The sequence below is a fragment of the Chrysochloris asiatica genome, unplaced genomic scaffold (assembly GCF_000296735.1).
Source record: "Chrysochloris asiatica unplaced genomic scaffold, ChrAsi1.0 scaffold00048, whole genome shotgun sequence".
NCBI classification, from domain to species: Eukaryota; Metazoa; Chordata; class Mammalia; order Afrosoricida; family Chrysochloridae; genus Chrysochloris; species Chrysochloris asiatica.
Window position 1 is genome coordinate 13,759,929 of NW_006408566.1, and position 13,156 is coordinate 13,773,084.

A 13,156-nucleotide genomic window follows, 5' to 3' on the forward strand; every position below is an offset into this window, starting at 1 on the left:
GAAATGGAGCCAGAGATGATGACGTGGAGCGATGGAGCAGCTGGAGACTTTAGATCCAGAGAGGGAGAGCGACTGTGTGCTGAAGACCTGAGGGGTACGGGGAAGGATTGCATGGAGGGGATTGTAACCATGGCAATGAAACAATATACGATAGAATGAATGTAAAACTAATGTTCTCCCATGTAAACTATCACTTGCCAATCATTACCAATTTCTCTGAACGGGATCATATTAGAAGGTCCTGGATAGAGTGGGAGAAAATGTGGAACAAAACTTAAAATCATAAAAGAAACTAGGCTTAGTAGTTGGATAGAAGCGGGGGGAGCCTTGGAGACTATGGTTCTTCTTCACGGCTTAGGTCTGGAACGGAATTCATCACCACCATGACCCCCCTCTGCCACCGCTCCGCCACTTTACCCCTACCTCCCCACCCTCCCATGACTCAATTTTCAGTCAAACAAAAGATAGGATTATGAGAGGAACAATAACACTAGTGAGGAATGCAGCCAGTGGAGATCAAAAGGGCAGCCTTTACCCAAGGACAAAGCTCAGAGTGTTTAGGAAAGACTGAAGAGTGGAAACAGAAAACCCAGGTAGGAGGTGGGATAAGTGATGTTACATGGAGGGGATTGCAACCAATGAGATGAAACAAAATGTATATGAATTGTTGAATGGAAAACTGATGATTTACTCTGTAAACCTTCACTCTATTCCCAATAAAAAGTTTTTAAAAAACAGAGAAAACAGTGTGAAGGGGACAACAATGGAAACCACATTTCTCTACACCTTGTTTTGTATTTTTTTTACTTTGAAATCATATAAATGTTTTAAATATAATAATAAATCAAGTCAATAAAAAAAAAAGAAGGATATGGGCATAGAGGAGTTCAGTAGCTAGCTGTGTGATCTCGGGTATATTATTATCCACTTGGCACTTTAATTTCCTCATCTGAAAAGTAGCAGAACAGAATCAGCCTCATGAAGCTGTTGAAGAATTTAAATGAGATGATCCATGTAAATGCTTAGTGCAGTACCTGATACAGACTAAACATTCAATACATGTCAATTATCATGATCATCATCATCATAACGTTACAAGAAAGTTTATCTAAGAGGTGGTAACGCAACTTCAAGCAGATTCTCTTAGTAGACTCTGTAAAGTGGGTCACTGTCAGATACGCGATATAATTTGCAATTGATTCCTTTATCTGGCTTTCCAGGAATTCCCCACCAGCTAGCACAGATGCTGCTTCAAAGATACATGCTGTTCTTGCGATGACCAGACGCGGCTCAGGACTGGCTCAGGCAGGACGATGGTGTGAAAGGTTAGGGTCAGAGGCTTTTCTAGTTCCAAGACGTCAAGCATTTACTATATATCATCTCATTAAATCCCACAACCAGCTTATGAGGTTGATTCTGTTGCTATCACCGTGTAGTGCATTGAATTCTGGCATGTAGGTCTCAGCACCTACAAGTCTCACCTTGTCAGTCAGACTGCTGTCACAGGACGGATGTGCCAGGAGCAGCCGTACCATGTCCATGTTGCCGTGGTGACAGGCCAGCATGAGGGCCGACAATCCATCATGGTCCTGCAGGTTGATGTCTGCCTGGCAGCTGAGCAGCGCCTGGACCATGTCCTCCCTGTCGTGGTTCACTCCCAGCATCAGAGCAGTCTGACCTCCCTGCACACAGAGCCACAGAGATGGAACCCTCTCTCACTCGGGTGTGCTCTCTGAAGGCTTCTCAAGAAAAGGGTCATTGGTCGGAATTTCCTTCTAATCTTGGTACAGGATGCACCCTTCTTTGCCTGCAAACTTTTAGCATTCTTCCAAGATACTTGTCAAATGCTACCTCTTTAACACCTTCCCTAACTCCCCAGGTATGTTGTTGTTGTTGTTGTGAAGTGCCATCGAGTCGGTTCCGACCCATAGCGACCCTGTACAGGTATAGGTTTCCTAATTCAGTCCAGCACTTATGACTTGGTATTGCAACCTGCCAACCTTTCTTTCTCATGAACTATGAGATATTTAGATGGCAGGGACAGAGTCTTTTTCATCTCTGTCTCCTCAGTGCCCAGCACCAAGGACATGCTGACAAGGGTTGAATGATGGAACAAATGAAGGACTCAGTGCTCCAGCATGTAGCTTCTGACTATTTGCCCAAGTCTGACTTGCTGCACAAGGTTTGGGCCTGCTTTGAAGGCCTCGGGTATTTTCACATTTTATAATCTTATCTTTCTAAAAATTATGGCAACTGTTTAATGACACCCAGAACCATCTTGCCTCAACAAGATACCTGTTTATATTTCCTTGGGGTCATTTGTAATCTGTAGCCACTGGTGTAGCAATGGACAAGAGTCAGAAAGCTGAGTTCAAGTTCTAGTACTGCTGTTTACTAGTGTGTGAACCTGGCGAGCGCACATCACTAGCCTCCCCTGAATTGTTGGCTTTAATTTCTTATAAATTAATGTAATAATGATCTGTCCTATGCACCTCACGAGGCTTTGTGGGAATCAAATGAGATACATAATTATAGTAATGTACAATAATAAATTTTCTCATTACAAACTAAGTATCGCTTCTCATTTCTCATAGATTTTTTACATATATATACAGCATCTTCTCATATGATTTTTTAATATTTTGCTTTCATGGTTCTCTCGGATTCTAGGCAAGACAAACTTGTCCAGCTGATTGGACATCAGGTTTTGTAAAGTTGTAAGAACGAGGCCAAGACTCTGTTTCTCTCTTGGTCAGATGCATTGTGACTCTGGGCACAGAGTCGTACACATAGAAAGTGCTGAGGATCAGTTTCTTGACGTGTTAATTGATTAAAGTGCCAATCTGCTGTCACTGATGGCTTAACTTTCTGGCCCACAATGCTGGGGTTTAGAGAAAAGAAAGGAGATTAGAATCAAAGCAATCCTGGCTCTAGCACTTACTAGCTTTGTAAATGTGGGTAAGGTAACCTCTCTGTGACTCCTACTTATCTGATAAAAAAGGAATGAATTTTAATATTACCTATCTTATAGGGTTGTTTAAGAACTGAGTGAATTGCCACATTTGAGAAGACCTTCAGACAGAACAGAGTGCTTTGCCAGTGTTAGGTAAATGTTAGATACAATCATCAATATACAAAGCTTAGAGATACTGTATGGCAAAAGTTTGTCTTGTTGTAGGTGATTAATATATGGGAATGCACTCATATTATTAGATATCCTTGGCTCTCCATTTCTCTAGGGCCCACACAGATCTTTCCAGAGATGGCTGCTTACTTTTTGATCTGCTTTTACTCAAGCTCAGAAGTTATGGTTGTTTACTGGACTAACCAGACCACTAGGTTTCCATCCAGACCCTCTTTCCAAGTGTAATTAAGTCCAGATGATAATATCCAGATTGTGCTCAGTGTCTGTCCTTCTTCCTGACTCCAGGCCCCTTCTTCCTTCCTTGCCTCCCTCCTGGTTCAGTACATGCAGTTTAATTCAGTGATCATTTATTTACACAGTGCTACCGTATGCCAGGCACTGGCCCTGGAAACACACAGAGAAATAAGTAATGTATCCCCAGGAGACTCCCAGACCCCCCATTCACTCCCATTTAACTTGGTACCTTCACTTCTCATATCTACCAGGCCCCTGGGGTAGCTGAAGGAAACAGCTGTAGCAACATATTTTTGCCTCTCCTTTGGTGACTTGGGACCAGTTCCTTACCCTCTGAGAGCATCAGTTTCCTCCTCTGCAAAAATAAGGGGCTGATTTTCATCATGGGCAAGCATCCTCTCTAGCAAACGTTGCCAGTTCAGTAAAAATTAACTTGTTTATGGGAAACATAATTATTTAAATGAAACCAATGAGGTAGGTGGTTATAGAGGATGAAAACCACTCTGAAAACAAATGTCTGGTTCTTACCATCAGTAAATTGCTATTAGATGAAGTGTACAAAATAACTTCATAACCAGGATCAGCTACCATCTGCAATCACTTGTGATGGTGGTGGGGTGAGAAATACGGGTGTTACACATACTGTTATAGACCATTTTCCATTGGTCTCTTGCCTTTCTGGATATCTTATGAATGGGGCCCTATTCTGTCATCCCTTTTGTTCCAGTTCGTCTTTTTTTTTTTTTTTTTTTTTTCTTTCTCTCTCTCCAGTCTATCTTTTAAAGATGCTTGTACAGAAAACAGCTTTGAAAGAGAGAGATAGTATCTCCCTCTAAAGCAAAGGTCAGGCATGTTTATCGTCAATTATAAAAGATGCACATTCCCTAAACTCACTATTCCTCTCCCGTAATACAATCCACTTCCTGTACAGGTACTATGTGGTCCACCTCACACCACTCTGTGGGAACTGGAGCTTGGATGCAAATACTAATACTGTGCTTACTACTATTATTGTGAGTATAATTAGCTGTCCTTTTTTTCTGACACATGAGCCTCAGATCCTCTGCCAACCTACAGGCTAACTTATTAGCTTGAAGGTAAAGTAAATCTCAGACCCTCTATAGAAGTTGACAGTTTGGCTGGCTACCATCAATGATCATTCTAAGAGAAGAAGAAGAGTTAAATGCATTCCACTTGGTCAAAGACAGACAAGTGCCCTTTTGAGAAATGTCTACTGTTTCATGTGGAGTCTTGTCTAACTCAAAGTCCTACTGGGTAAAGACCACACCCCCACTTTATGTTCCCAGGTAGACAGGACAAGAAGTTGAACAGAGACATCCCAACTCTCTGGGTTTCCTCCTATACCTTCTTATTTGCAAAATCTTTCTTGGAATGAACTCTAAACTAGTTCTCTTATTTAAATGCTCTATAAAAGGGCCAGAGTATCAAATTTTGGCTCAAGTTAAAAAATTATCAGAGCTTCCCAGAGTGAAAATAAAGGAAGCGGGTGGATGAGGGCTGCTGTTTTGGTAGAAAGCAAATTCCCTTACAGCGTAAGTGTATAAGGAAGCTGGAGTCCATTTGGTAGAATTTTGAGAAAGAATACGGGGTAGATTTAAGTTACCTATAAGTGCCCTTTAAACTCTGAGACTCAAGGGAGCGCAATGCACTGGTAGAGCACACATGTCCGGACTCCGCAGCTGCCACCTTTGTTTAGGGTCTTACTTGATCACAGTAACAACTACTGTTCTAAGCCTGACCCACAGCACCCTTCTGGAGCCTGGGGCACGGTGTCACTCACACTGGTTGGCTGAGAAGTAAGAAGATAGGAGTGTTTGGAGGGCTGGATATTTAAAGGACTTGGGAAGTCCATCACTTAGGAGCCTGGTAATTGAGTCATCAGCTCACCCTGCCAATGACTGGGCTGAAGCTGCGAAATGGGGATTCTCCTAATCCTTAAGACTGCTCACTCAGTAGTCATTCCTGCCTAACCTGGCTATCTACACTTTCTCTCCATTATGTTGGGAATTCATAACTTTGTTAAAGGGCTTTGGGGAGAGAAGAGACAACAAGGGGGAGACCTTTTTTAAAGAACCAGCCCTCTAAAGAGCATCCTGCCTCGTTAGAGACCCAGAGGTCATAGATCAGGGTGGGTCACCTCTAGGGGCATTCCTTGAGCAGCCAACTAGCAAATGGCTTCACAGAAAGCTATCGGTGGGAATGTTTGGTTGAGAAGTTGAATCCAGATGGACTCTTCCATAGTGACAGTGACACAGAATAAATGCTTCACTGACCTCAGCCCAATCCTGCCTGGGTCTCAGGGACCTTTGAAGAAACCCAAATGCTCAGGCTTTGGATAGATGTCATCTGGAGGCCCAGCCTTCTTGGGTTAAAATATCTGCACAGATTTTCAGGGCATATCTCACCCCACTGGCAGAATAAAGCAGAGAAGTACCTCTGCATTAAGTAAAGAGGAGACTATGTTCACTCCTCCTACCTGAGAAGCTTGGATGTTCACATTTCCTTCTCTTAAAAGCTTCCAGACAACAGCCATGTCTTCACTGGTCTCTGCAGAAGCCAAGGGGGTGATCATCACAGCAGTAAAGCCAGCCTTGTTCTGATGGTCCACATTGCAGAACCCTGCAAGAGGAACAATGAACACGGGGTATGGAAATAACCCCTAACGTATCAGGGCCAATTCAACAGGATACTGCCTGCTGCTTAAAGGCCACACATGGAATAGAGGAATCTTTTTCACAGTGGTTGGGTCGCTGTTTTGCAATTTAGCAGCCTTTAAAACTGGCTTCAGTATACCAATGTTCATTGCAGCATTAATCACAATCACCAATAGGTGGAAACAACCAAAATGTCCATCAATATATGACTAATAAAATGTGGACTGTCCATACAACATAATATGATTCAGCCACAGAGAGAAATGGAGTTCTAATACATGCCACAACTTGAATGAACCTCAAAAATATGATGCTGAGTGAAGTAAGTCAGACACAAAAGGATGTCCTGGTGCGACGCTGTAGGATAAAGCGCTGGACTGCATGGTCGGTTTGAACCACAGGGTCAGTGGTTCAAACTCACTAGCCACTCCTTGAAAATCCTACACAGGATTGCCATAAGTCAGAACCGACTCGAAGTCACTTAACAGCAGCAACAACTTATATGAATGATCTACAATAAGCAAATGAATAGACACAAAGTCTTTTAGTAGTTACCAGGGGCAGAGGAAGAGAGGAATGAGAATTATCGCTAAAGGGGCAATGAGTTTCTGTTTGTTGTTGTTAAGTGTCGTTGAATCAGTTCTGACTCATAGCAACCCTGTATAGGGTTTCCAAAGAGCGGCTGGTGGGTTAGCAGTCCAGTGCTGATCCTAAAACACCACACCAGGATTCCTGTTTGTTGTTGTTGTTAAGTGCTGTTGAGTTGATTCCGACCCATTGCGACCCTATATAGGGTTTCCAAGGAGCAGCTGGTGAGCACCACCGACCTCGCAGTTCAAACAACTTTGTAGTCTGACACATTAGGCCACAGCGCCACACCAGGACTCCAGGATTCTTGTTTGGGGTAATGTAAAACTTCAAAATGGATAATGGTGATGGTAACACAGCATGGTAAATATAATCCATGCCACTTTAAATGGCTATGATGGCAAATTTTTGTTATATATATTTATCACCACAATAAAATAATAATAATAATAAACTGGCTTGTTTTCAACCTCCCTGAGGAAACACAGGAAGAAGGGTCCACAGCAGAGTTAGCAACAGCCGAGGGGTCCAATGACCTTGGCTGTATTTTCTAACTCAGAGTAAAAAACATTATTCCCATTTCATAGATGAGGAAACTGAAGCTCAGAGAGGTGACACAAACTGCTCACATGAAAGTCAAGTGAATTGGATCCACATCTAGTGGTCCTAAAGCCCATCACTCACCCTACCAAGCACACAGTTGATGGAGTCTTCTTTGTCAACATCAGTAGAAATTTATAACGACCAAATATTAGGTTGTCCGTTCTCTGACCTACTTGGAGAATGCCTACCACACAAGTCTATGAGTTACTTACAGACATGGGGTATATGTATCTGATCTTTAGACTCGTTCTGCACATTATAGGTATAGCCAAAGTCTCATAGCCTTCCTGAAACCTAGTTTGTGTTTGTAGGAAGAGCCTGGATTTAGAGAGTGACAAAGCTGGAATGGAATTCTGGCTTGGTTACATACTGGCTGAACCTCAGTTTTGGAAAATGAAATTAATATCTGCTTCACAATCCCTGAAAGGACTGTGCATGGCAACATGAATGTATATCTTACTTAGCACAGTGTCTGGGACACAGAAGGCATGCAAGAAGCTGTAGTTGATACTGTTATGTTCTATGAGGAAAGGTCCCTACATTGACCATAATTAACAGAACACAGAGGCATTTGTCATTGGATTATGTTTTTTCTCCATTGAACTATCACTTTTATATGATCCATGAATCCATGAAGAACTGAAATCTGATAAAAATCACTCAGTGTTAGGTCTGTAATTTAGTCTTCCTTTGATGATGTGGGAAGTAATTAGATCTCAAAAAACTAAAGAAGAAAAAAAAAATCCAAAAAACCCAGATGTGTGTCATAACAGAACTGTGTTCCATAGGGCTTTCTATGGCTCATTTTTTTTTTTTTTTCTGAAGTAGGTCACCAGGTCTTTCTTCCTACGTTCCTCTGGGTGGATTCAAATCACCACCCTTTCCATTAGCACCTGAGCACGTTAACCTTTTGATCCATCCAGGCAGAATTTTAGTCTGTCATTATGTATATTTATGTCATATGTTTATAGCATAAAACAAGAAAGGCAAAAAGCCTCAAAACTGCTTAACAAAATTTTAGAGGATTGGAAGTTTTAAAGTTTTGGAATTTACTTAGCTCCCAGGAATCTACTCATTCATTTGACAGATTCATTCAACATTTACTACGTGGGAGATGCAAAAAGTTTGTGGAAAAAGCGGATTGAAAATAAGTATGTGTCGGCCAGGAACTGTTCTAGGGACTGGTGAAACAGGCATGAACAACAAAGACAAGAGCCATTCTTGGAGTTCATATTCTGTTAGACAGAAAGACAAGCAAAGACCATCTACAGTCATAAACAGGGTACTCCCGAAGAGAGAGAGAGAAAGAGAGATGAGGCAGCCACTTTACAGGAGGTGACTTGTGAGGAGGTGATAGTTTAGCTGTGACTTGAATACTGAGAAGGAGGCAGTTATGAAAGAGCCTTAGGAAAACAGTCCAGACAGAAAGAAAGAAATTGCAAAGGTCCCAAGAAGGGAAGGAGCTTGATGAGTCTGAGGCCAGCACACTTAGGGAAAGAGGAAAGTATCATGGCAGCAGGGATGGAAAGGTAAGGCAGGAGCTGGGGTGTATGGGATCTTGAAGACCAGGATGGGGATGGTGTCTTTCATTCAAGAGCAGCATGAAAGGATTTAAGCCTGTACAGATAAGATTCAAGTTGGGAGAAAGCTGCTGGATCCTGATTTCATATTTCTTAATGCCCCATTAAACTTGCAACTCAGGCTCCTAAAATAAGGATCACAAATACAGCATATGCTCCAATTCCTGGGCGGCAGCAATGGAAACAGCCAACTCATGAGCCTTGACCTAAAGTCCTAGCAACATACTTACTCACTGAGTTATCTAGGCAAGGGTGTTCCCTTCGGTGTCACCTTCTTCATCTCTAACACAGAAATGATAATGCTTAGTATTACAGTTGTTATAAGATGAAATGATAAAATGTATGTCAATTGCTTAGCTAACTAACTCACTGCTGTTGGCTCATAGCAACCCTATATAGGGTTTCTGAGGTTGCAGATCTTTAAGGGAGCAGAATGCCTCATCTGAGACAGTTCCTTGGTCTGCTGAAACTCTACCCCTCAATGCAACAGGACATATTCTCATTTCTCAGTCCTTAAGACACATTCTGCATCTCTCTCTTATGAATCATCATCCTATTTCACCCTGATCATTAGGTTGTATGTTCATTAGAAGCTGAGGTCTCACACCTGGCTCACTTTTGCATCCCATGTAGTAGCCAGTATAGGCCTTTTATATCTGACAAGGGATGAATGAATCCAACAGATGAGATGGAGCCACGGCCTTTGTTAAAAAGTATCTTATGAAAATGGTTAAAACATGATCATCTCTAGAGGCAATGTGTCAGACAGCCAGAGTTCAAATCCTCACTATCACTTACCAGCACTTGGACCTGAGCAAGTTTCATTACTTTCTGAGCCTCAGTGTCTTCAACTGCAAAATGAGGATAATACCCACGTCAACCAAGAGCATTGTGAATAATAAGTGGCATAAAAAAGACAAAATGGTCTAGCTCAGTTCCTGCAATACAGGAGAAACTCAGAACAGTGAGGAATGTCCTTGATGGATAGAAGTGCAATACCTGAATTGCCCTACACAGCCGGACCTCGGCTGAGCAGATGCAATCATTTCTAACCTGTTTCCAGCAGCAGCTTCACAATGGAGAAGTTGGAATGGGAAACGCTGTAGTGAAGGGCTGTGTTCCCATTGCCATCAGCCAAGTTGACAAGCAGCTTTAGTAAGTGGGGAGAGTGTGACTGGACCCCACGGAGGTAGGTAGCCACCACAGCAGGGTTAGATGACTTCCGGCTGGAGATGCGGAACCACTCTTGACTGACGGTATTCAAGCTTTGCCTCTGAAATACCAAAAGTTTCTAATTCCAGAAGGGTACCTGGTCTGGAGTGCCCCAAATGGGGTGCTAGTTTCCACTAGGAAAAGTCAGCTTGGGATGTTGACTTCTACCTTTATCCCTTCAGCTGCTTCCAACTCTCCATGTGATTTATTCCTGGAGGGTTCAGAGTTGGGGATTAACCACATACTTTGTACCTGTGCAATCACCCCCAGGTAAGGTAGAAATATAGGAGACTAGGAGAGAAATACCAGCAATAAGAACCCTACTACATGACAGTCTGAGACAACTATAAATTTAGATCACATCCCTGCATACATGAAATAACCATGATTCTCTCTTTCACACTCCTGGTTTCAGCCTGTAGTAAGAACGAAAATATAGCTTAGTTGTTTAATTCACTTAAGAATAAATAATCAGGACTTTGGTCAACATCTATGTTGCGTACTGTTTCTTTAACGATCTGGGAATAGCTATTTGCTAAATAAACTAAATGATATAGTAAAAATAGTAAAAATGACCTTGCCCTATAGAACTCTACCAGGGCTCTTGTGTGTTTTTAATAGGCAGCGCTGGAAAGCCACAATATTTAATTAATGGGGGAAATGCATGTTTAAAGCTAAGACAAACAATATGCACAGTGTATGCTTAAAATAGAGTCCTGGTGTGGCACTGTGGGTTAATGCGCCAGATTGCAAAGCCGTTTGAACTGCAATGTCGGCAGTTCAAGCTTACCAGTTTCTCCTTGGAAACCCTATACAGGGTCGCTATGGGTCGGAACCGACTCAACAGCACTAAACAACAACAACAAATGCTTAAAATAGAAAAGGTATGCTTGAGTTATTTGGCTTTCAAGCTTTGCTAGAACCTTCAGAGTAAAATGTTTAACAGCTTGGTGTAGGATCCAAATAGATGTTGTATTCAGCTCCTTAGAAACTATGATAGTTAAGGGTTTGTGTCAACTTGACTGGGCTAGGATTCTCAGTGACTTGGCAGTTAAATGTAGTTATGAACTATGATGATATCTAATGTAGCATATTCAACTCTATTATGAAGTTTGCTACAACAATCAATCAATTGAAAGTAAGTTTCCTCAGGGGTGTGGCTTGCTTCAAATATATTGGACACTCAGACAAGGCTTGCTTGCTCTCTGCTGGTTCTGGATCTTGCGTTTGGTTTATCCTCTGACCTCCAGTTCTTTGGAACTGAGCCAACAGCTTGCTCTATTATCTGCCCATCCTGGGAGTCATCTGCAGCCTGTCTTATTACTGCCTGCCTGCCATTTGACCTGCCAATCTTGGTTCACCAGCCCTGCAGCTACATGAGTCAGAGCCTCCAGCCTGACATGGAACCCACGGATGAGGGACTAACCACCTCTACAACTTCGAGCCATTTCCTTGGTATAAATCTCTCTTTCTGTATACAAATATAGGCTTCACTGATTTTGCTTCTCTAGAGAACCTGTCCTAAGACAAGAATCATGAATGAGGGTAGTCCCAGGGTCAGTGATATCAGCACTGTGTATGAACATGCCCCCAAAGAGGACATGTTTGGATTATTACCTAAGGGAGAAAACAAATGGTTGGGGTATCTTAGGAATGATGCCACACTTATTCTGATAAAAGGAAGTATGCTTTTATACTGGAAATAGCGCTGGATTTGGAGTCAGAAAATCAGATAAAGGTTGAAGTCCTTGCTCTGCTGTGTGACTCTGGAAGTTAGATGCACCCTTGCTTGTGTCATCTATAAAATGGGCAAAAATCACACCAGACTTCCTTATTCCCATAGCCCTACAGGACACGGTTCTGCTACACTTCTCTATGTCTCTAAGGTAGCTGGTGAACTTGTGCGTCAACCTTAACAGGGGTGTGGAGGAGGGCTTGACTTAAACATATTCTCTGATTATTTTTCTAGGGCAGAAAATGAACTTTTGTGGTGGAAATGTTTTTACATATCTATCTCCTTTTACCACGGAATTTTCTAAACAGTCTGGAAAAAGATATTAACGTTAAGGAACATATTGGTGAGTTTTCCATAAAGAACTAAAAAAAATAGCTTAGTTGTTTAATTCATTTAAGAATAAATAACCAGAACTTTGGTAAACATCTATGTTGCATTCTGTTTCTTTAACGATCTGGGAATAGCTATATGTCAAATCAACTAAAATGAAATAGTAAAACTGGATTGGCCACATAATAAGCACTCACTGCTAAACTGATAAAAAAAAAAAAAATAAATAAAACAAGAAACTCCAAGGGCTCCCTGCAAAGAGAGCAAAATGAGTTTTAGAAATATGGGTTGCTACACTTGGGGTCATACTGCCTGGTCTGGCAACTTGGGAAAATGTGTCTGTGTCAGTATTTATTGGTTTGAAGTAGAGCCCAATAGTTATATGTTTAAATTCCCTTGGACCATGAAGGTGTTCAGAAGTAAACAGACATATTTTCTTGTTTCTGGTCCCTTGACCCAGAGGTAGCCTACAAGAAAATCAGTAATGACTGCAGAACAAAATGTCAGGTCTTGAAGGAGATGAAAACATCCTACCCCTCCATCATTTTCTTTCATGGGGAAACTGGTCGTCAGAGGTAAACCAGCTTGCCCACTATCTCACAGTTCTGGGAATAGAAGTTACATTTCCTTTTTCGCATACACAGTTCTCTCAAGCCATGAGGCCATTTTGAGCCTAAGCCACAAGCAACATTTTATGACAGACATTCAAGGCTGAGGCAAATAATAATGCTTGGTAAGTGCCTCTCGCACTTGGCCTGTTTCCCTGAGCTTGTCAATTGGTTCTACTTTTTCAGCATAATCAATCACCTCAGGCAGCACTGTGTGAGCCAAAGAGAGAGAACCCAGAGGAGAAGGACTCTGGCTACAGAAGAAGGCCTCCTGTCTGCCTCAGGCAACAGAACTGCTACCAGTTTTGCTGAGCTGGAGCTAACTGCTTAAACATGCAGAGATCTTACACGACAATGAAAAATCAAAATACCAAGAGTCGGTCAGTGGTGGTCCCAGTTTCCGGCAAATATTGGCTCAATGCCTGGCATGCATTAAGAAATTCTTC

At 42.0% G+C, this 13,156-nt stretch overlaps 1 protein-coding gene across 1 annotated transcript in view; it reads right to left on the reverse strand.

Annotated features, from left to right (window-relative positions):
- The window catches only part of KANK4 (KN motif and ankyrin repeat domains 4), a 40,797-nt gene that overhangs the window by 8,085 nt on the left and 19,556 nt on the right, over window positions 1-13,156 (reverse strand). The window contains exons 7-10 of the mRNA XM_006862504.1: window positions 13,082-13,152; window positions 9,879-10,098; window positions 5,877-6,019; window positions 1,482-1,682 (exon numbers count right to left, since the gene is read on the reverse strand). Coding sequence (XP_006862566.1) covers window positions 1,482-1,682; window positions 5,877-6,019; window positions 9,879-10,098; window positions 13,082-13,152 — 635 coding nt within the window. The remainder of the gene's footprint in view (window positions 1-1,481; window positions 1,683-5,876; window positions 6,020-9,878; window positions 10,099-13,081; window positions 13,153-13,156) is intronic.